General features: G+C 41.7%; 1 protein-coding gene across 10 annotated transcripts in view; it reads right to left on the reverse strand.

Moving 5' to 3' along the window:
• The window catches only part of SUPT3H (SPT3 homolog, SAGA and STAGA complex component), a 318,564-nt gene that overhangs the window by 285,677 nt on the left and 10,366 nt on the right, over positions 1–22,521 (reverse strand). For 8 of the 10 annotated variants that reach the window (XR_015949276.1, XM_088667094.1, XM_088667090.1 and 5 more), the window contains one exon: positions 4,566–4,663. Coding sequence is in view for 9 of the 10 variants with exons in the window: in XM_088667094.1 (XP_088523220.1) it covers positions 4,566–4,663 (98 nt within the window). In the remaining variant the exon portion in view is untranslated. Of the gene's footprint in view, positions 1–4,565; positions 4,664–17,307; positions 17,379–22,521 lie in introns of those variants that run through there. The other 2 variants (XM_088667092.1, XM_088667093.1) reach the window with 1 other exon arrangement.

The following is a 22,521-nucleotide window of genomic DNA, read 5'->3' on the forward strand; positions in this document are numbered from 1 at the left end:
ACCAGGAGTGGCACTGTGCCCACAGAGGCTGTTTATACGACCATGAGCCGCCCAGTCACCGAGCCGCCCGCTCAGCAAGTCCCCGCGCTGCGCCGCACTAAACTGGCGCGGTGCAGCGCGGTGCGGCATGCCCATATGCTGGAAATTGCTTCTGCGCATGTCCAGGCATGCACAGAAGCAATTTCCGTTGCTGCGCTGCCCATGCCCAGAAGCTGGAAATTGCTTCTGCGCATGTCCGAGTAGAAGCAATTTCTGGCGCCCCAGAAATGGGCAGCGCAGCACCAGGAATCGCTTCTGCGTAGTCATATATGGCGAGTATATCCCAAACTCTATATTTTTAACTGGAAAAGTGGGGGTGGGGGTCCGTCTTATATGCCCAGTCGTCTTGTACACCGGAACATATAGATATTTTGCTGCTATGCTTTGTGTCCTTGATAGGTTACTGCAGCCATGGAGCCAAATATTTAGCTCACAGAACCATAGAACTGTATACCCTGTTTCCCTGAAAATAAGACATACCCATAAAATAAGCTGTAGCAGGATTTCTAAGCATTTGCGTACCAGTATAAGCCATACCCCAAAAATAAGACATAATGATAGCCGCAGTTCTGGAGGGCGCCAAGGAAGAGGCGAGGCTGGACGCGTAATAAAAATAAGACATCCCCTGAAAATAAGCCTTAGTGTGTCTTCTTGAGGAAAAATAAATATAAGACAGTGTCTTATTTTCGGGAAAACATGGTAGTTGGAAGAGATCCCAAGGTAATCTAGTCCAACCCCCTGCAATGCAGGAATCTCAGCTAAAGAATCCATGACATGCAACCTCTGCTCAAAAACCTCCAGTGAAAGTTTTTAAAGTCCACCAGCTTCCGAGGGAGACTGTTCCACTGTCGAGCAGCTCCTGCTGTCAGAAAGTTCTTCCTGATGTTCAGTTGGAATCTCCTTTCTTGTAACATTTCGCGTGTATTACTGGCAAGCCAGGTGTCCCTCGTATCAAGAAGCCAAGAACAAACCTTGGCTTCCCGGCTGTGATTTGTCTGTAGAAAGAAGCCCCGAGTGCTGGTTCAGACATGACGCTAGCTAAGCCAGCCACTCTGTGGTTTGGTCCCTCTTCAACTAAGAGAGAATGGAAGTAGCAGAGCTGGAAGCTTGTGCACAATATGGTTAATCAAACCCTACTTTTATGTCCAAACCCGGCCTGTAAGTAATTAAGTAACAGGGTGGCTAGCAGCTCTGGCAAGCAACAGTCCTAAAATGAGCTAATGATCAATCATATGTGAACAAGATCAAAATTAGTTCTATACAGAACAATATTGCTTCCTAATGATGCAAAGATGGAGGAAGGTTTCAGTGAAATCAATATACCTCAAATAAATGCATTTTAGAAGTAGCCTGTAAATTACATGGTGGGTTGTTTTTTTTAAGTTCCTGAAGGATTCTAGATAAGCTCTTGTGGCAACCTATTATAGAGCAGAAGCCAAAGGAAACAATTTTAATATTTATGTCCACAGTCTATTCCTGACATGTAATTATTTTTTTGCTAATAATATTTTTTTCAAGAAAAATGCACACAAATAAACCTACTGGAAGAATTCCACCAGCTCCAGTGAAGTAAACAGAAGAGTTGGTGAAATGTATCTTAGAATCAAAGTCTACTTGTTTGGATTTCTTTTAAAAGTAGAAACGGCACTAGGTCCAAAACAGTATGAAGGTGTCTAGGTCTTCACTTACATAGCCAATAATAACTTCTGCATTGACAGGAACTGCATATTGGCGGGGAGGGGAGTTAAGAAAGTGCTTAATCAGGAAGTCAGCAATTATATAAAAATAAAAGCTTCTCTGCTACTTGCCCAAATAATCAGGTTGGCCTACAATAGCTCACTAGACTCAAGTCCTTCCTTTGATTTCCAAGCCCAAGTAATGTTCTGTTATATTTCCTCCCAGTCTGAATATCAAAATATGAATTATTCAATTTAGATAAACACTTTTAAGGAAACAAACTTTTAAAAGTCCAAGAATTGACAAGGGAAAGGAAACCTAAGATAAAAAAATGTATTTGAAATTAAACATAATTGTATAATTTCCTAGCAAGGCACCAGAGCCTCACTTAGTCACAGAAACTTTATCAGTGAATCGTAGAGTTTCCCATTGACATATTTTGCTGGCATATTTTTCCCAACATGGCACTGATTAAGTGCTACTATGCTTATTATATATATCCAATTGGATATTTTGGGCAGGCTACTGAATACCTGGGGCAATGGGTGTTTGGATCACAGTACTTGACATTCAGGTCAGTCACACAAAGTTTTTTTAAAACCTGGAACTTCTAACTTATTGAACCCCATTATGAGCTTTTCTCTGTGCTGCTACTATACATGGCATGCTTTTGATGCACTTTGAAACCCTCTGCTTTAGTATTTTAGAAATTGCCATGCAGATACGCCCTATAGCAAACTGCCAAGAATAAGCCAGTGTGCAAGCATTCTAATGCACAAAGAGGATCCTCTTTCGTGCGATTTTTGGAAAAAATTCCACAACTGCTTCAGTACTGCATGGGTATTGCCACTGCACACAGGGTGGTGATGTAAACCCACAGTTGCATCAAATAGAAATATCTGTACGTGCCAGGTGTTCAAGGTTGGTATAATTTCTGTCTACTGGGATAGGAAACCTTAACCTCTCAAGACTAAGAAATATGTAACAAGGAATAAAGATATGGATGGCAATACAATCCCACCAGCCAAAAAAGAAGATCCACTGGACAAGAGCCAATTACACGTCACTTCTAAAGGCTTCTAATTAGTCAGGGAGGGAGAAATCACCCATTCACTATTCTGGGCAATACCACTGGCCTTTGCCCCCACAGAAACCAAGCTATTGCAGCAACCTATTTTTCCAAAGCTTGATACCAGCAGCAGTGGTTTAAATTCACCATCTTCTGCCTTCTAGCACTAAAAAGGTAGAAAGCTAAAAGCAGCCAGAACATTGCACCCTGTTCTTCCTTCCAAAAGTAAATCCAAAATGGCTATCTATAATAATAATAATAATAATAATAATAATAATAATAATAATTTATTATTTATACCCCGCCCATCTGGCCGGGTTCCCCCAGCCACTCTGGGCGGATCTATACCAAAAAAAGGTGTGTGTTGAATAACTACAGACTCAGTCACGCCCAGACGCATTTGGGTGATATCTCAGCCCCTAAATATGACAATGTGTCAGTTGGCATTATATCTATTTATAACAACACCACTTTCAAACCTAATTCAGTTCTGAGGCTAACAAACATTAGCAGTCCAAGTGGTCCAAACTGTATATTTACATGAGTAATTCTGACATAACCGAACGTTTTACTGAAAAAGAATAGGCTTTGAATGGTTATAATTATTGTCTGCTTATTTGAAGACAGATGCTGTTCTTTAGAGTGACAAGAAGACATTTGTCCCAGCTTTAAAAGTGTACACAATTCTTTTCCAGCAGATGGGTGTAAAAATTCTTTAAGCATATTACCGCATTGCTATACAAAATCAAACCCCATAACTGGTGTACATCACTCCCAAGAGCAGCAAATTATGTAGGTGCATGGCCAATTACTATCACTAAAGAGTTAGGTGGGTACATTCAGAATATAACTAAACAAAGGCAAAACAAAAATGAACCTGTCCTGCTCTCCATCTGCAGTTCTGAGAGAAGAGTAAAATCTTAAGTCTTATGCTGAACATTCTCTTTTAACTCCTTGATAAATCAGAAATAATGATCCATAGAGAAAGAACTCATTAGCTTGAGTTCTCTCTACTTTCTGCAGACCAATACATCTTGGATTTATACAAAAGAAAATATGGCATGTGCTGGCAGGTCAGCCTCCCTGATTAATAGGTTGCCTTCCAAAAAATCAAGATTTGTAGCCTGGCCCATTGTAGAAGGCAACTAATCAAGCTTTAAGTATGGAATCCTCCCAATTATGGAATTTAAAAAATATGAAGCCAATGACTTTATGAAAATCTAGGTATTCCGAGATAAAACAACAACAGTGTTCCAGTCTTGTCACAAATTAGAACTGCATCACTATGTCATTTTACAGTAAATTCCTGTTCTTTGTAAGAAATTATTCTTGTTGTCAAGAGCAAAGACTAATCAGTTCCAAATGGTCCACATGTTAATTCTGTCACAAACAGCATTGTTTCATTGCAACATACCGCTGTGCATCATGAAAAAACAACTGTAAAATATAATACACTTTTTAAAAGAAAGAAAAGTAATTTAACGAACAGAAAATATTCCTACCAATCCTAGGATCAAACACCCTACAATATACAGTGAAAAATATATAGCACACCCTATATTTCCTATATGTAAGCTTATTTTAGCTACATGTGTTTTCAAATCCAACAACAAGAGTACCTGCTAAGTTACTTAATAAATCTTAAAAACCATTTCCAAACTTTGCAAAATTAATTAATAAGCATATATGAGACAAATCTGCCCTGCCCTCTATTAATTCTGCTTCCTAGTAATGTGGAATTGTGAATGTAATAAGATATGGAAACAAAAGGGATACTTACATCATACTTTGCAGTTCAGGAGTAAAGTTTGTTGATTTCCCAGTCCCTCTTCCGCTGCCTGATGGAGTCGACATTGGACTAGATCCAGTACCACTCATCTGAGTAAACAAAGAAAACCACAATGTTTGCAGGTATACAAGAGCAAACACCACATAATGAAAAATAGCAAATCAAAACCCATGAACAATGTGTGTGTGCATGCTTTAAAATACCAAGTTAGTGCTGTTCCATTCAGACATTCACAATGCCTTATTCAGCCTAACTAAAAAATACTATTTTCCCCCTTCCCCAGGCAACTGAAGCAATATAGCTGACTAAAGTACGCAAGCACCATTAGTAATAGTAGTAATTAAGGTGAATGACAAAATTCAACAAAAATGTTAAATGTTATTGCTTATTTTGAAATTACTGCTAATTTGTTTATTTAAACACCACCTAACTATAATAGTCTCTAAGTTGTTTACAAAGATACAATACAAAAAAATAAAAATCAGTTAAAACTATAAAATCAAACTTCACTTAAAATGCCTGCTTGGTATAAAAAAGCCTTCTGTAGGCAGCGAAGTTCAATAGAGAGGGGACCAGCCTGCCCTCAACTGGAAGGAAGTTCCATAAAACTATAAACTTCCATAAACTTCCTGGGGGATACGAGCTATGGGGGACCACTAACTGTGACTCCCCCCCCCCTGGGGCCCTGGTGATTGGGCAGGGATATAAAGGATAAAGTAGTCTTTAAGGTATCTTGGGCCCAAATAATTCTGAATATTCCAGGGTCATTATAGAAATCCCATGGAAGTGCCACCCCACACTCTGTGGTTTCAACATCACATTTTAGGGTTCTGGCCCAGTTTCCTATTTGACTTACAGAGGGCAAAACAGTCTGTCCCTTGTTTGGTGGCCTTTCTAGAAGCAGATGATGTAGGAATCAACTTTGCAGGTCTATTGTGTTCATCATCTATGCACGTTGTGCCACAGGATATTTTTAAAGGATCGCATGCCAGTAGATGTAGACCAGTTAACTTCCATAGCCTAGATAAAGCACACAACCCACACTTGCCTTGAAAAGTCTTTCTCGGTTAAAAGAAAGTCCCTGAGACTTATGAATGGTAAACCATATAATGTTACGGGAGGAAACTGTTTCTTCACAACATGTGTCTCCCTTATTAATGGAAACTCAACCTCAGTTATGGAGCAACTTTCTTGTTCAGAAGCCCTATCAAATTTGACTATTATCTGTTTCACCTGCTTTTAGGATATGCCATATTTCAAACCCACAATATATCCCATAGGACCATAAACTAATCCTCTTTCATATGTAGATTTCTCCTGAGCATAACATGAGCATTTATGCTCACTTTCAGAACAGCCTCTAAAACTGCAGTTAAATGAAACATCATGTTTCAATTTACATATTTTCTTGTGTGACATTAGAACTATCTACAGCATCTATTACTGCTTTTTCATTTATGCCCTCCATTACTTAACATCACTTGATGGAGTTGGCTACATTTCTTCAAAGCTGCCATAAGCACACAGCAAAATAAACTTGATTTATTGAGAAAAAAGTATCTTGCTTTCCTCACACTTCACTTCAATCTCTGCTCTGAGTTTATTTTGTCTTTTATTTTCTCGCCAAACCCAGCAACTTCTTTCCGCTCAAACAGAGCACCGTAAACTTTATTTACAATTTCTTGCAATCATATGCATGGTACTGTAAACCATGCAAATCTCATTTATGACTATTAGCAATAAAGGATTGGTTTGCATAGAAGTTAGCCTTTTTCATCCTGAAACCTGAGTGGTAGTCATACCACAGAGCAATTAAGCACCAATTCTCCAGAACAGGATAACCTGAGGGATAATATATGTCACTCATGTTTCATTGGATAATGTCAATAGTATCTGATCCATTTGTGCTAGCTTTTTTCATTCTTACTTGAAATTCAAAACTGTTTCCCTATTTTGTCTGATAGACAGAGAGAAGAATTGAATTCCCTCATATTTTCAATCCACTTTGGTGCAGTGGTTAGAGCACTGGACTAGAACCTGGGAGACCAGGGTTCAAATCCCCCCTCAATGCTTCACTTTTGCCCCAGGCACAGGTCTGTACTTAAAAGCTTTGTTTCTGATAATTTGTGTGCCCAGAGCTTTCCCCACAAAAACCAACTCTTTTGTGCTCAATCAGAACAAACATCAATTCAGGTTTTCCATGGATTGCCATTTGCTCTGACTGAGCTTTAAAGAGCGGGTTTTCGTGGAGAAAGCTCTGGAGCAGAAAAAAAAAGCAAGGGTGCTTGGACAAGGACCTTTAAAAGTGGGTCGTGCCTGGAAAGAACTGTCCCACACTTTCCAAATCTGCCTCAATCACAGGGTCTGGATTAGATTAGATTTTTTTTCCTCAAAACCTGCCTACAAGATTTACACACATAAGTGATGCAGGAGGACCAAGCACTGAGCTCATTCTCTCAAAAGATATGGAAAAGGTTTTGTGGTTTCTGCAGAATCCTGACACTGAAGCTTTTTCCTCCTATTTCCTCAGACCTGATGTCATGCATACCTCTTGAACCAAAGGGAAATAAGTCCTGAAACCACTTTGCTTCTAAAGTCCCCCCCCCCCAGAAACTGAGTAGAGAATCACCAGTAGTTGACATCTGATACAATTTGATATTATCACCTGCAGGATCTTTTGTGTGTAGATACATATCCTATTCAGAAAGGTCAATTATTTTTAAGATTATTACATTCACTAACCTGTTTAACATGTAACACTAGATCACTGTGAAGACTTCTCTCTGCATATAGTGAATTATCTATCCTTAAATAAGGCAAAGTAGAGTAAACCTTCTGCCTGTTCACCAAGCTGCTGCCAAATTGTACTTTGTAGCCACCAGTGACCAAAATGAACACATTCTCACTCAAATATGGCTCTGTCTAAATTATTTTGGAAAGTTATAGAAAGATTGTTTCCCTTGTACGCCTCTCCCAAATAGAAAGCAGTTTCCTAATTTTAGTTTTTAAGCAAGTAACAGTCTGAAATGGTTTGATTAGCTCTATTTTAAAAAAAAAATCAAACAAGTTCAGACTGCTTAATTGCTTGGAACTTCTTCGAAATTCATCCCACTCAAAAACATATCCACCTATTAAACATTTTTCAAGTTTTCTGCATAGTATCTGCATACATCCAGTGCATCACCATTTAATGCTGAAACTATTTTTTAGAAGAATGCAACCTTCCTGTCCCCGTCACAAACTGATTTTCTCTTCCATTTCCTTTATGTCAGGGTAGCCAACTCTCAAGTGACTGCAATCTACTTTCAGAATTAAAAACTGGCAGTGATCTACCGCCGTTTTTGCGGGAGTTCAGCTTAAAGTTGTTGAGCTTTTTGGGGGAATAGAAAAGCCCCGTTTTTTAGGGGTTAAAAAATCTTTTTGAGGGGGAACTTCCTTTTTTTGGGGGGGAGGGTTTAAAGGCAAGGGACAAAGGGGTGAAGACACTCACAAAAAGATCTCTATGGATGAAAACAGCAGCACAGAGAAAGCTTCATCTTCCCTTCCAGAGATCATGCAACAATGGAGGGCAGGGCGAAGGGGCAGGGCAGGAGTCAGTTTTACCGACGCTAAGGAAAGGGAGCCAGAGATGGACCTCGATCTACCAAAACCTCGCGGGGATCACAGTAGATCGTGATTGACCTGTTGGATATCCCTGCTTTATGCTAACGTTTCTGATGGGGGGGGGATGATGACTTTATTGCAGTTTATGCAGACTCTCTCAAATCTAACACTGTTTTTCTTACCATCCAAATCTGGAATCTTGTCTTCAAATTGAGTGACAATAGAACTAGCTGCTACCTCACTGTTCCTCACAACCTTCTGTGGCTTAAGTTTAGCTTTAAGCTCAGTTCATATGTAATAAATTCCTTCATTTTATCTACCTCTTCAGTCCTACACAACGATTTAAAATGTTCCTCTGACAAAAGTAAAGTGTATCCAATATACACTTATCTGAAGAAGTGTGCATGCACACGAAAGCTCATACCAAAATAAAAACTTAGTTGGTCTTTAAGGTGCTACTGAAGGAATTTTTTTATTTTGTATCCAATATACTTGTTCTTATGCTGAGCTTTCTCAAATGTCTAAAAATGCCTATTTTTATGTTGTGATAACCCTTGGCAGGATACCCTAGTTTATTTTTGAAATGTTCAGCTCCACAGTTCAACAGAACCAAACACACTTTTGTGTGTATGTCAACAATAGTGCCTGAGGTGTGGGGGGAAAGAAGTCACAAAGTATCATCCTGAAGTTTTGTGGTCTGCCACACAATGCAGTGCATGGCCATGGCTTTGTAGGCCGATAATTTTCTATGTTATGAACAGCAGTGCACATGTCCTAAAAAAGTCTTGTATGCAGTGAAGCCAAAGACCAGAGCTTTCCAAACTGTGTCACGACACGTTAGTGTGTCGGCTGCAGTGTTTAAGTGTGTTGCGCGAATGCTCCCTGCACAAATATGAGATGGGAGACATGTGAAAAGGAACTAGGGGTCTTAGTAGACCACAAGCTTAACATGAGCTAAGTCAACAGTGTGGTGCAGCAGCAAAAAAAGCTAATGCTATTCTAGGCTGTATCAACAGACGTATAATGTCCCAATCAAGGGAAGTAATAGTGCAAGTTGGTTGCCCTACTAGAAGACAAGGTCCAGCAACTTCAGGCCTGTGTATCTACGCTCCAGAGAATTAATGAGCTGGAGCTTTTCTTGGATGCAGCAGAGCACACTGTCTGCACCAAGGAGGAGACAGGGGACACCCCTGAGGAGGAGGTCAGTTCCCCAACACAGGAGCCAGATGTACGGAGGAATGTGACTCATAGAAGTAGAAGGCCCAGGGATCACTTTGAGTGCTTAGAACTACACAACCGTTTTGAAGTGCTCTCCCTTAACATGGAAGACGAAGAACAGACTCCATTTGAAGATCTCTCCCTCATCACAGTTGATCAGAAATATGAAGACGAGCAGCAAAGTCTCTCCCCTCCCCTACAACTGGCATTGAGAGGCATACCATCACCTTTTTCTTTTTCCCTCCCTATCTTCTCTTCAGTCATGATCTGTCACCAGAATAAAGTGGTACCTTTGGTTACAAACACTTCGGGTTACAGATTCCGCTAACCCAGAAGTAGTACCTCGGGTTAAGAACTTTGCTTCAGGATGAGAACAGAAATCACGTGGCAGCAGCGGGAGGCCCCATTAGCTAAAGTAGTACCTCAGGTTAAGAACAGTTTTAGGTTAAGAACGGACCTCCAGAACGAATTAAGTTCTTAATCTGAGGTACCACTGTAGATGTGATTATCTCAGCCCTCAAGTTTACCTCAAAGTTTCCTGCCACCCCTCCCCTGTTGTTACAATACTGAGGGGAGAAGTAGAGCAGACCTGCTTGGCCTATGAGATAAGATGCCATTGGATTAAAGGAACCACATGGCTTAACACCTAATTTAAAAACAGATGTCTTTTAAAAGTCTAAAAGTCAGATACAGTCATACCTCATGTTACGTCCGCCGCGGGTTACATCCTTTCAGGTTGCACTCTGCGCAGAACCTGGAAGTACCGCATGCGCAGAAGCGTCAAATCACAACCCACAGACGCTGGTTGCGAATGCTGCGGGTTGCGAACGTGCATCCTGCACGGATCACATTCGCAACCCAAGCGTCCACAGGGCGGGCGTCACTACCGAGAAGGCCCTCTGGCTAATTCCCTCTAACCTCACTTCTCACAGTGAGGGAACCACCAGAAGGCCCTCGGAGCTGGACCTCAGTGTCCAGGCTGAACAATGGGGGTGGCGACGCTCCTTCAGGGATACTTGACTGAGGCTGTTTAGGGCTTTAAAGGTCAGCACCAACACTTTGAATTGTGCTCGGAAACATACTGGGTGGCCAGTGAAGATCCTTTAGGACTGGTGTTATGTGGACCCAGAAACCACTCCCAGTCACTTATTAAGAAGTATACAACCAGTTTTCACTTCCTAAACTGTAACCCTTAAGAACTTTCAGCAAGACAGTATCAAGTAGACACCACAACCTGGTGAAAATACCCATGAACAGTATTTCACTGACTGACTGAAGGACTTGAATTACTCAAGTGCAAACAACCCCCATTCTTTCCAGTTACATGAATGCAGTTCCTGTACATTATCTGGCTTTTCACCTTACAGCTACTTTAAATTACCTTTCCTATCGTGCAGAACTAGCTTTTACTCAACCCTTCTCTCACTAAAACTGCTTCTACACATTAAAAATAATGAATAAGGCATATAATTGACTAAAGTATCTGCTTTCTAATAGTGCAATCCAACCACGTCTGCTTGGAATTAAGAACTACTGATTGGGGCTTTTTCCCAGATCACAGAATCGCAGAGTTGGAAAGGAACATCTGAGGATCATCTAGTCCAGGCATCCCCAAACATGGCCCCTCCAGCTGTTTTGGGACTACAATTCCCATCATCCCTGACCACTGGTCCTGTTAGCTAGGGATGATGGGAGCTGTAGTCCCAAAACAGCTGGAGGGCCGAGTTTGGGGGTGCCTGATCTAGTCCAACCCCCTGCAATGCAGGAATATGCAACTGTCCCATATGGGGATCGAACCTGCAACCTTGGCATTATCAGCACTATACTCTATCCAACTGGGTTAGTAAGAATATATTAATAAGAAAACATGTTACTGACATCATATACTCATTGTTATGCTTTGTCAACAAAGGAAAAACACAGTCATCTACAAAGATCCTTAATGACACAAAAGTCTAGAAAAAATGAGCCAATGTGAAGCGTTGGCATCAACTGGCGTAATCTAAAAGGAAAGGTCAAAGCTAGTCTTTTACGCTTCTACTAGATGATCATGGCTACTGTCATATAAGCATAGCTGCCAAGTCTCCCATTTTCGCGGGAAACCCCCGGATTTTAATCCGTTTCCCACTGTTCTCCCGAATGGAAAAAAATCCCGGAAATCCCCTGGATTTCCTACCTGCCAGGGAGCCTCCATTTTGGGTGCTGACGCCACCCGATTTCCAGTGCCCAGACATGGGTAGCGCGGCACCGGAAGTCACTTCTACGCATGTCCGTATGCATAGAAGCGACTTCCGGTACCGCTCCGCCCATGCCTGGGCACCGAAAATCGGGCAGAGCAGCACCGGAAGTTGCTTCTATGCATGTCCGGACATGCGTAGAAGCCACTTCCAGTGCCACGCTACCCATGTCTGGGCACCGGAAATCGGGCGGCGGCGGAAGTCGCTTCTATGCATGTCCAGACATGCGTAGAAGTGACTTCTGGTGCCGCGCCGCAGCTGATCCCGCATTTTTCAGTGGGAGACTTGGCAGCTATGCATATAAGTCTTACTTTTGGTGACGTATTTGGGTAATGTGCTCTAAGCTTTACAGGTGGCAGGGAAGGCCACAATCATGAATACTATCATGGAATCATAGAACTGTAGAGTTGGAAGGGACCCTGAGAGTCATCTAGTCTCAGGTAGATGCAGGAATCTCAACTAGATCATCCATGACAGATGGCCATCTAACATCTGCTCAAAAACCTCCAAGGAAGGAAAGGGTCAGAAAGAACCATAGATGTTACACAGGTAATATTCATATGCTGCCAACAAACACTATAAGCATTATGAGCAACACACCATATTCTGAACAAAACTAATTATTAGACTGAAAAAACAAATTATTTTTAATATACCGTAACATACTTCTAATGGGAATCGTCAGAATTTTCAGCTAATGTACAGTACTACCAACTCATCCAAATGCCTTGGTCTTCGATTCCTGTCATCAGATAACATTTTAAAATGAGAGTACCCACAGAATAGTTGCTGGTTCCCCTCCACTAATCTCTCTAACTTGCAAAAATCTAGCAAGCCTTCATTTATCCATGGTCTACTCATTTCTTACATTATTATTAGCAACAGTGGCTTTAAAGAATGAAAAGCAGATGTTCGCATCATTGCCCCTCAGTCAGCACTCTTAGATTTGCCTATTATAGTTTTACCTTTCACCTATACACATTTCCTATAGCACATAATTTATACAAGTTTTTTGTTACGATGGTTAACTAGTGCTGTATTTCACGCCATAATTATCCACAAGTCTTATTTTAAATATATTGCTCTGAACACTGGACAAGTCAACTTTTCTCCTTGATCACACAGGAGGTTTTATATTACGGTAATATAGATTTCCTTTGCCCAAAAGCAAAGATGAACAGGAAGTGACAGGCCAGGTCTTGAGGTAAAACTATATTTCACAACGTATATAACGTGATATAAAATAGTGTCATTTCTCAGCTGACCTTTTGCAATTACATTTCAGTTTTCCATGTAAGTCCAGTTTCCAGCAAAGTTCCAAACTCTCAGGCACATACAAGCACCTTAACCAAGCAAGTGAGGAAGCCTGAGTCTTCATCCACCAGGCCCCATCTTTCCCCTAAAGGCCTTCTAGGAAACTTGGAGTGACTTGAAGCAGCAGCAAGGGCTGGGCCAGTACGGCCACAGCAGGCTCCCTTGGCACCCCACGTCCCTCCTGGGAGGCAGGCCCATGCAGTGGAGGGCAGCTGGGTCCACTTGCCCCAGGCTTTGGAGGGCTAAGCCATGCTGGGGGGGCCGGCCAGGGACCAGGTGCTTTGGGGTTAGAGTTTATTACTTTATTCTAACCAACGCCATGGGCACTGGACAAGCTCTGCACGGGCCTGCATACGTGTGCATCGCGTGTAGTATTCAACATGTCTACAGTCTACCTACAGTGTACACTGGTTGCTAATCTGTACATAGGTACAATTATTCATATGCAGTGGTGTGTACATGTGTGTTCCCAGGGATTTCTGGGTAATATTCTAGTGTCCTTTTGCTCACAGAAAGGAATTCCTTCATCATACAATCCTACTCTTCTCTCATTGCCCGGCTGTACAGAACAAGTGATTCCCAACCTGTGATTTTTCAATATGCTGAAGGCAGTTTGGGTTTGAATAAAGTCATTTTCTGTAATTTCAAATAGTAATTCTGTAGTTTGAGTTCCCATAAACTGGAGAGCATAGATGGATTGCCGTGTTCTTAGGTGCTGTCCCGTATTTCTGTCAACAGTGTATTAGAGATAGCATGACATTTTAGTATGTGTTGGGTTTTTTTTAACCTATGGCAGATGAGGCTAAAAGGCAGGGGTTATAGTATTTGTATGCTAATCCAAACTGTCTTATTAATATTCCATTTTAAAGGAGAATACAATTTAAAGATGACAAGACAAAGGGAGGGGAACCAAAATGCAATTAATTTTCAGATTAGGCAACTAGCAAAAGCAATTATTAAAAGAATAACCAGAATCTGAGTGACAACAATTTGTTCATGGTGTGGTGTAATACTTTTCTCTTCCTCCAGATCATTTTAATGGTCTTTTATTGACTCTCATCCTCTCAATTCACATCCCTACATCCACATCTCTCATAAATCAATTCTTTGTGCTGAACTTCAGAGCAGACGTGACCGGTGGGGACTCACAGGTTTCCTGCTCATGGGAAAGGTTTGTCTGCTGTGCTATGCAGGCTCATCTGAGACTGAACCCACGGAAAGTTATTTCTGAATACACATGCATAGGATTGCGCTACACAATTCATAGATGAGATTGAGCTTTAGGCCCTGTGCTGTTATTATCAGTGTGCTTAGAATACTTTTCAAACAACAAAGGGAATGGGAAGCATCCTGTTCCCCAGGCATCCCCCAACTTTGGCCCTCCTGATGTTTTGGACTACAATCCCCATCATCCCTGACCACTGGTCCTGTTAGCTAGGGATCATGGGAGTTGTAGGCCAAAACATCTGGGGGGCCGCAGTTTGGGGATGCCTGCTGTTCCCGCAATGGCCAACCAGATGTCTGTGGGAAACCCAGAACTACCGTGTTTCTCCTAAAATAAGACACGTCTTATATTTATTTTTCCTCCAAAAAAACACACCACGGCTTATTTTCGGGGGATGTCTTATTTTTTTGAGCGGGAGCTGGCAACAGCATGCTGCGCCGAGCCCCGACCCGTTGAGAGCCGGCAGCAGCGCACTGCGCGGGACCCGTTGAGAGGGTTAGGGGGTTAGGGGGGTTAGGGTTAGGGTTAGTGTTAGGGTTGTGCTTGACATGGCTTATTTTTGAGGACCGTCTTATTTTAGGAGAAACATGGTAGAACCTCAGCACAACAGTACTCGCCGCCCCCACTTGTGACAGGCAGTGGAGGTAGAACAGGGGACCCTAAACTAAGGCACGTGGGCCGGATGCAGCCCAATAGCCTTCTCAATCCAGCCTGTGGACGGTCTGGGAATCAGCATGTTTTTACATGAGTAGAATGTGTCCTTTTATTTTAAATGCATCTCTGGGTTATTTGTGGGGCATAGGAATTCGTTCATTTTTTCTCTCCAAAATATAGTCTGCCCCCCCCCCACAAGATCTGAGGGACAATGGACCGGCCCCCTGCTGAAAAAGTTTGCTGACCCCTGAGGTAGAACATGGTCATTGGGCCAGTGTCTGAATCTCTTTACCCACAGTGCCCTCATTTAACTCTGGAAGGCAAAATTATTCATAGAAGATGGTGAAAACAATTGTACCCTGTGACTCAAATAAACTTTGAAGAAGAAACCAAATAAATTAAAAGCAATTTAAAAAATCAATGGCAGCAGCAACCCAAGGACACAGGGCATGTCAACAGAAACAGGCTTCTCGGAAGAGGTAGGTTTTTGCATCCTCTCCAAAAATCAGCAAAACAGCGGGGGGCAGATCCTTCCACAGCCTCAGGCCAACTGCAGAAAAGACATTGCTTTCAGTCTAAAACCTGAGTGATCAAAACCCTATTTGCTTTGGCTGCTGCCTGCCCTCTTTTCTGTCCCTTTTACAGAAATCCTCAAAAGTTAAGCAAGAGAGAAAGAAACTGTGAGTTCAAATAGACTGGAAAGAATGGGAACCATGGAGGAGAAGGCATTTCTCTACAGCAGAGACTTCCCTCAGTAACAAGCTCAAGTTTGCTAGTCACACACAGCTGAAAGCAACTGACCCATTCTCCCCAAGTCTCCCTCTGCCCCATGTTGGCAAGCTGCCCTGGCCTGACTCCCTCTAGCCTCTTAACTTCAGGTCATGTAAATACTTCTAAGCAGGCACGTGAAACCCAGCAAGTCACGTCTCTATACATGTACACATAATGATGATGAACAAAAAGAAAGAAAGAATGCTGAATGCTCCAACTGTTACCAGCTAGCAATGCTTTTTCTATGGCCACGTTTTTATGCTTATAAGCTAAGGGTAGGTGTAGAACATTTTATTTAGATGAACCCTGCACCTCATTAGACCACCCTGTACCGTTTAAAATAATTACTTCCCCAGCTAAGATCTGTTAGATGGCTTAGATAATTAACTTCTTTACACATCAAAGTCTGATCATATGCATGTCCTATTTCCTTTCTTCCGAACATAAAAAAAAATCTCAGCCAAAAGCAGAAGCACTCAAATCAATTTTCTCCAATAAATCCAACTAACATGAAATTCAAAACCTACTGTAATATTCAGTAGGTCAATGTACTGCAGTAGTTTTTGCTTTGAATGTAAATGCAGCTGCATGCCATATTCTACAAAATGAATTCAGATGTTCAGATGGAGATGCAGATTATTTCAACATGCTGTAGTTTATACATGAACCCCCATAAGAAGATGATAATATTTGATTAACACTATTTAAAACTAGTGATTATGAGGTTCTAGCTAAATCAACGTAATATTTGCCAAATTCCTTTCTTCTGAAGGAAAGTCTGGTATGCATAAAAATAATTTAAAACAAAATGAAAAACATAACATTTAATTTTACAAAAGCTTTTATCTATAGTCATCTGTATGAAAGCTATCATACTTTCTCTGTAATCTGTTATTTTGCACACTGAATGCTGAGCAGTTTCCACTCCAGCCCAGTCACGATATATCAGGTTGAGTGGTACTGAATCTTATTTAGTGTTACTTAAGAACGGGAGGTTCCTTAGCACCACACAGCAAAGGCAGCAAAGGCCATTCTAGAGGTTAACCACTTCCACATTATATCTGTATCCATGGTGGCATTACAGATGGGAAATAATCTCCTTAAGTGATCATGGGAATGCATATACATTAGGAGTACATTTTAATGTACTGTATTTTAAACTTTGTTGGAAGCCGCACAGAGTGGTGGGGTACCAAAGAGAGAGAGAGAGAGAGAGAGAGAGAGAGAGAGAGAGAGAGAGAGAGAGAGAGAGAGAGACATAACGTACCATAAGTATTACCAATGCCAACCATTTTCAAAGATGTGAAAGGATCAGTGTTTAAGATGGAAGAAACCTTGGCAGAGACCCTCTGGGTTATTTACCCACTTGTAAGCAGGCAATAATGCTGCTGTTCAAAGCAGAGAATATCTTCAATTTATATGAGCTCTCTCCAATTAATCTGGAAGTAATGTGAAGCAAAACATAGGATAGTAATAAAGCACATCCTAGAAAAGAATGATTCCTTACAAAATTCATTGACGTTCAGCACTTACACTACCGTAATTATACCAAACTGCGTATTCCACCTTTTCCAAAATACAAGTAGTAGTAGTAGTAATTCATTATTTATACCCTGCCCATCTGGCTGGGTTTCCCCAGCCACTCTGGGCAGCTCCTAACATAATACTAAAACACAATAAAACACCAAACATTACAAAATGTAAGTCATACCTATTGTGGCAAGTGTTTGTGGCAAGGATCAATGGGGCGATGGCATTTTATGGACTTCTTTTTCTTTCTTTCTTTAAAAAAAATAATTATTAAAAAGCCACATTAATACAATGCCAGATTATAATACAATTAAAAGAGCCAATTATCCAATTCCAAATTAAACAATTTTGAATAACTTCCCGTGTTCTGGGTTTAAAGAAATGATACTGTATTCTTATTTCATCCTGCTCCAATACTTAGTCCAAATACGACAGTTCCGATCATAATCCTTTATTTTAACAGCTACTGATCTGATGACTTTCATTCGTATTTAACTATTCCATATCCATTAATTTTGCCAGGGGAAGTTTTTATCCTGTAAATTTCTGTGTGAAATGTTTGTTTTACATTCATCTTTACTCTTCCTGATGTAATCCATCATCCTCAGAATTCACTTTCGCTTCTGCAGTCAAGGACTGCAATTCTTACCGCATCACACACCATTTTACTTATCCAACACAGAGAGAAGTCTGGCATCTCACCATAGCCCTGGGCAGAATTATCTTCTTTGATCCCTCTCCTATCCGTTAACAAGCTGGTATCTCGCTGAAGCCATGATAAGTCAGAACCGAAGTCCTCTTTACCATTCCTTCTGGTCAATGCTACAAATCATTACAATGTTTTCATACAGTTCAAATCTTACAATTAATCCGTAAAAATTATGAAGTTCTCGTTAATTCCCTCTTGCATTTTTCCATCCATTAACAATTAATACTTTGGGGGAGGCTTGCCAAATCATAAAACAGCAAATATAATGTACTTAAAGAAAGGGTAAAGGCTCCCCTCCCCCGACATACTAATCAGGTTACGATGAAAATCCTCTCCAGATCCTTGGCACTCAGTGGCTGATTCATTTAGCAGGTTATCTTGTCCCTTAGTCCAGAACATGCCTGTTACTTACGGTAGATCCAAATCCAAATCCATCCTAAGAAACAGAAGAACCTCCGCTCATGGTGGCTGTGTTGGGAGAGTTTCCGATACGTGCAGTGTTATGCACTCAGTGTTCCCTGCCTCCCACATTCCGTCGGAACGAGAGGCAGGTATCAGACGATCTGCGAGTGAAAGCTCAACCCCCCAACTCGGGGGGGGGGCTTGTAAGGATAATTACTCTCAAATTATCCTTAATTAGTTGCACTAACGATCTCCGCTAGCGTGGGAACCACTTTTCACCATGCACCAAGCAGTGGAAGTGATTCTTCTTCTTCTTCTTCTTCTTCTTCTTCTTCTTCTTCTTCTTCTTCTTCTTCTTCTTCTTCTTCTTCTTCTTCTTCTTCCTCCTTGAGTATTGGAGCCTATTTTCAGGCAAACCACTGATTTTGTAATTATTTGTGCAGCAGGCAGTTAAGTCCAACATCTATTATTTCCAAGATGAGATGGAGGGAGTAGGGATTTCCTTTCCCTGAAAATGCTTAGATTACCTTAGGCACTGCAAGTCGTGCCATGTTGTCCTTGCAACCAAGAAGTCACTACTCTTTATTTCCATATTTTTTCTATGTAAATGCTGCTAATTTTAATGAGAGGGTAGGTGTCATCTTTCTTGAGAATTACTGTATCTTAGGTAAAATCCGGCTTACTAAACCTATCTAGCCAGATATTTCATCCTGTCATCTAGAAAGTGAAATGGATAACACTTGCATGAAAATGAGTCTGTGTGGCATTTTAAAAAGCCCAGTAAATTAATTACCCAAAATGGCCAAACAAACATTCCTTGATATCATCAGCTGTATAAAATCAGCAGCTATATGTGTTTACATATCTACCTTTTGCACTCAACGTCAAATCTACTCTGAAACTTCAGTTGAATAGGATTAGTATACTATTTGTGATATGGCAAGCAAGTCTACTATTCAAGGGGATGGGTAGGTGAGAAAATCCATAGCAACGATAGTTGCTTATGCAGCTATAACCAGTGCTTTTTTAAATAAATAAAAAAGGCGCCGATACTTACCATGAAATTGTTACAATAAGTGCAACACTTTAGACATTTGGGGGGGGGGGAGGTGCCAGTACGGCATACCATTGAGTACCCCCAGAAAAAAAAGCACTGGCTATAACCCTTCTTCCTCTCTCTTTTTGCCAGAATGATTTGGGTAAAGGTCTGACCCTGCTGATTATCTAACTCCCTCAGCAACACACTTCTTGAGTTGTATCCAACCAAGCTGTTCTGTTAGCACAAGGACTTTTGCCTCTACAGCAGATCTTTCTTCCCGCAACCCCAATCTTCTCCAGATAGGTGGGGGGGACCCCATAACAGATTTTGGGGGTGTGAGAAGAGAGGAGGTCCTGATGCACAAGTGGAAGTCCTTGCACTAACCAGATGACTTCACTGGATAGAAACCCCTTGGGTCTGGCATAGGCAAGTTTTAGCAATGCCATTTCCCAGATCAAAATGAGAATGTTTTGTCTTAATAATAATAATAATAATAATAATAATAATAATAATAATTTATTTGTACTCCGCCCATCTGGCTGTGTTTCCCCAGCCACTCTGGGCAGTTTCCAACAAAAATTTAAAATACATTAAAATGTTACACATTAAAAACTTCCCTGAACAGGGCTGCCTTCAGATGTCTTCTAAATGTCAGGTAGTTATTTATCTCTTTGACATCTGATGGGAGGGCGTTCCACAGGGTGGGCGCCACCACCGAGAAGGCCCTCTGCCTGGTTCCCTGTAGCTTTGCTTCTCACAGTGAGGGAACCGCCAGAAGGCCCTTGGCGCTGGACCTCAGTGTCCGGGCAGAACAATGGGGGTGGAGACGCTCCTTCAGGTATACAGGATAGGCCGTTTAGGGCTTTAAAGGTCAACACCAACACTTTGAATTGTGCTCGGAAACGTACTGGGAGCCAATGTAGGTCTTTCAGGACCTTCAGCTGCCCAAACGCTCTTCACTGCATTCTGGAACAATAAAGACAGCAGCTGAAGCTGTTTTCCATACAGGTGCAAAAAACCTATAGGCAGACATGAGCTACAACCAAAGGTTGCACTCCTGGTCAGTGTTTCACAGACATGATCTTGACCAATGTGCCTTGGAGTTTCATAACCCACCCATGAAGAGACCTGGGGACATGGAAATAACAACAAATTCAAAAACAGAAGTACAGTAACAGTAATCTGTTCTGTACCTGCTTCAAGTCCGATTGTGAAAGAGTAGCTAGAGGACTGGATGCATTTGGAGACTGAGAAAACAAGGCTACGGGCTTAATGAAATATATAAAAGTTTTCAGATACTGATATATGCTTTTTAAACCAGGTGCATTATTGGTCTTTGATTACAGGGAACCACCAGCTAGAGCAGGACTGTGGGCAGACTCCAGTGGTGAGGACGGGGTGCTTAGGGAAATACCAGGGAGAGAATTGCTTTGGGCTTCCATCTACTCAGCACTGCTCTCTAGGGCACAGCAGCTTATGAAGATGAAGCAGGGACTATCGCCATAGCTCATCAAATTCGCTTGTACATTTTAAGAATATGCTTCAACCCACATTCTTATTTTAGTTGGCTACATGGTCAAAAGTCATGCTTTGTCAATGTGGATGTTATGATAGTTAAGTGCATCAAAACATGGCTTGATGCCACATCTGAATTAAATCAATATGTGACATAGATGTATGTGTGAATCAACCCAAGTTCCCTTACAAACCATCACAACAGGAAATGTGTACAGGAACCACAGGAAATAACGCTATTTTCTCATTACAATAAAACAGAATGTTGTAGACAGAGATTTCTATTTTGCTGCTCCTTGTGTTTCTATTCTTCAAGACTTGCAATGAGAGGGATTAATACTCTACTACCGGTATTATATAAGCAGGGACCCAGGTGGCGCTGTGGGCTAAACTACTGAGCCTAGGGCTTGCTGATCAGAAGGTCGGCGGTTCGAATCCCTGTGACGGGGTGAGCTCCCGTTGCTTGGTCCCAGCTCCTGCCAACCTAGCAGTTCGAAAGCATGTCAAAATGCAAGTAGATAAATAGGAACCGCTACAGCGGGAAGGTAAACGGTGTTTCCATGTGCTGCTCTGGTTTGCCAGAAGTGGCTTTGTCATGCTGGCCACATGACCTGGAAGCTATACGCCGGCTCCTTCGGCCAATAATGCGAGATGAGCGCGCAACCCCAGAGTCGGTCATGACTGGACCTAATGGTCAGGGGTCCCTTTACCTTTACCTATTATATAAGCAAAACCAACAAATCTTGCTTGCTTTTCTATTTAAGAAGTGCCATAAGGAATTCATGACGCTGGATACACTGCAGAGCCTTTAAGTTCACAAATTCTGATGCTCATCCTTCTTTACAACTATTGCCACTCACTCATTATAAGGAAGAAGCAGGATTTTTACTATTTGCTAATGCAAATAGTTTTCTCCATTAAGCAGGATTTTTACTATTTGCTAATGCAAATAGTTTTCTCCATTAAGAAAGCATTGCAAAACAAGTCATTCTCACTGATGTCCACTACAGAATGTCTATCTATGGCAGGAAGTTTTGTACACACGAGGTCTCCTCCCAAATGTAGCCCCTCCAAAATAGTTTGAGATGTGATGCAGATTGGGCTACTGAGGGAGGGGGAAAGAGGCAAAACTTAGAAAAGTTATTCCACATGTACAAGAGCAGGTCTGGATCCAAGCCATTATATTTGATATTGTTATTTTGGCAGGAGCAGCATAATTAATGGCCAGCGTTTAAGGTGTAAGAACTCATATGAGGCAACCAGCTCAATTTGCAGACTGGGTGTACCATCAAGGACAAACAGCCCTCTGAGCCATTTTCTCGCACAAAGGTCTCACTGAAATGAATGGGAGCTTAGCAAAGTGTCAGGCTCTTCCACAGCTCCCATGTCTTCCAAGAAGCCAAGGCGTGTGGCAAGAGAATAGTCTAGTACACTGTGCCTCACACCAACAAGAAACTGCAGAAATTTCATGCCTCCAGTAGTCCAAAGCCACGCCTCAAAGAGCAACAACACTCTGTCGGATTAGTGCCATGTGCTCCAGCTGCTGCAGGGGGGCTGGCAGCACAGGACGCCTCTGCTAAGAAATCTGCCCCAGCTGCCCATGTGCTATCGGGACAAGTTCAAGGCTCTTGCGTTGACACACAAAGCCCGGAGCAGCTTGGGTCCAGGTTACTTTAAAGACCCCCTGAGCCCTCAGAGCAGGTGTCAAATGTGTGCTGCTGTTAGCTGTC

This window comes from Zootoca vivipara, chromosome 3 (assembly GCF_965207765.1).
Source record: "Zootoca vivipara chromosome 3, rZooViv2.hap1.1, whole genome shotgun sequence".
NCBI classification, from domain to species: Eukaryota; Metazoa; Chordata; class Lepidosauria; order Squamata; family Lacertidae; genus Zootoca; species Zootoca vivipara.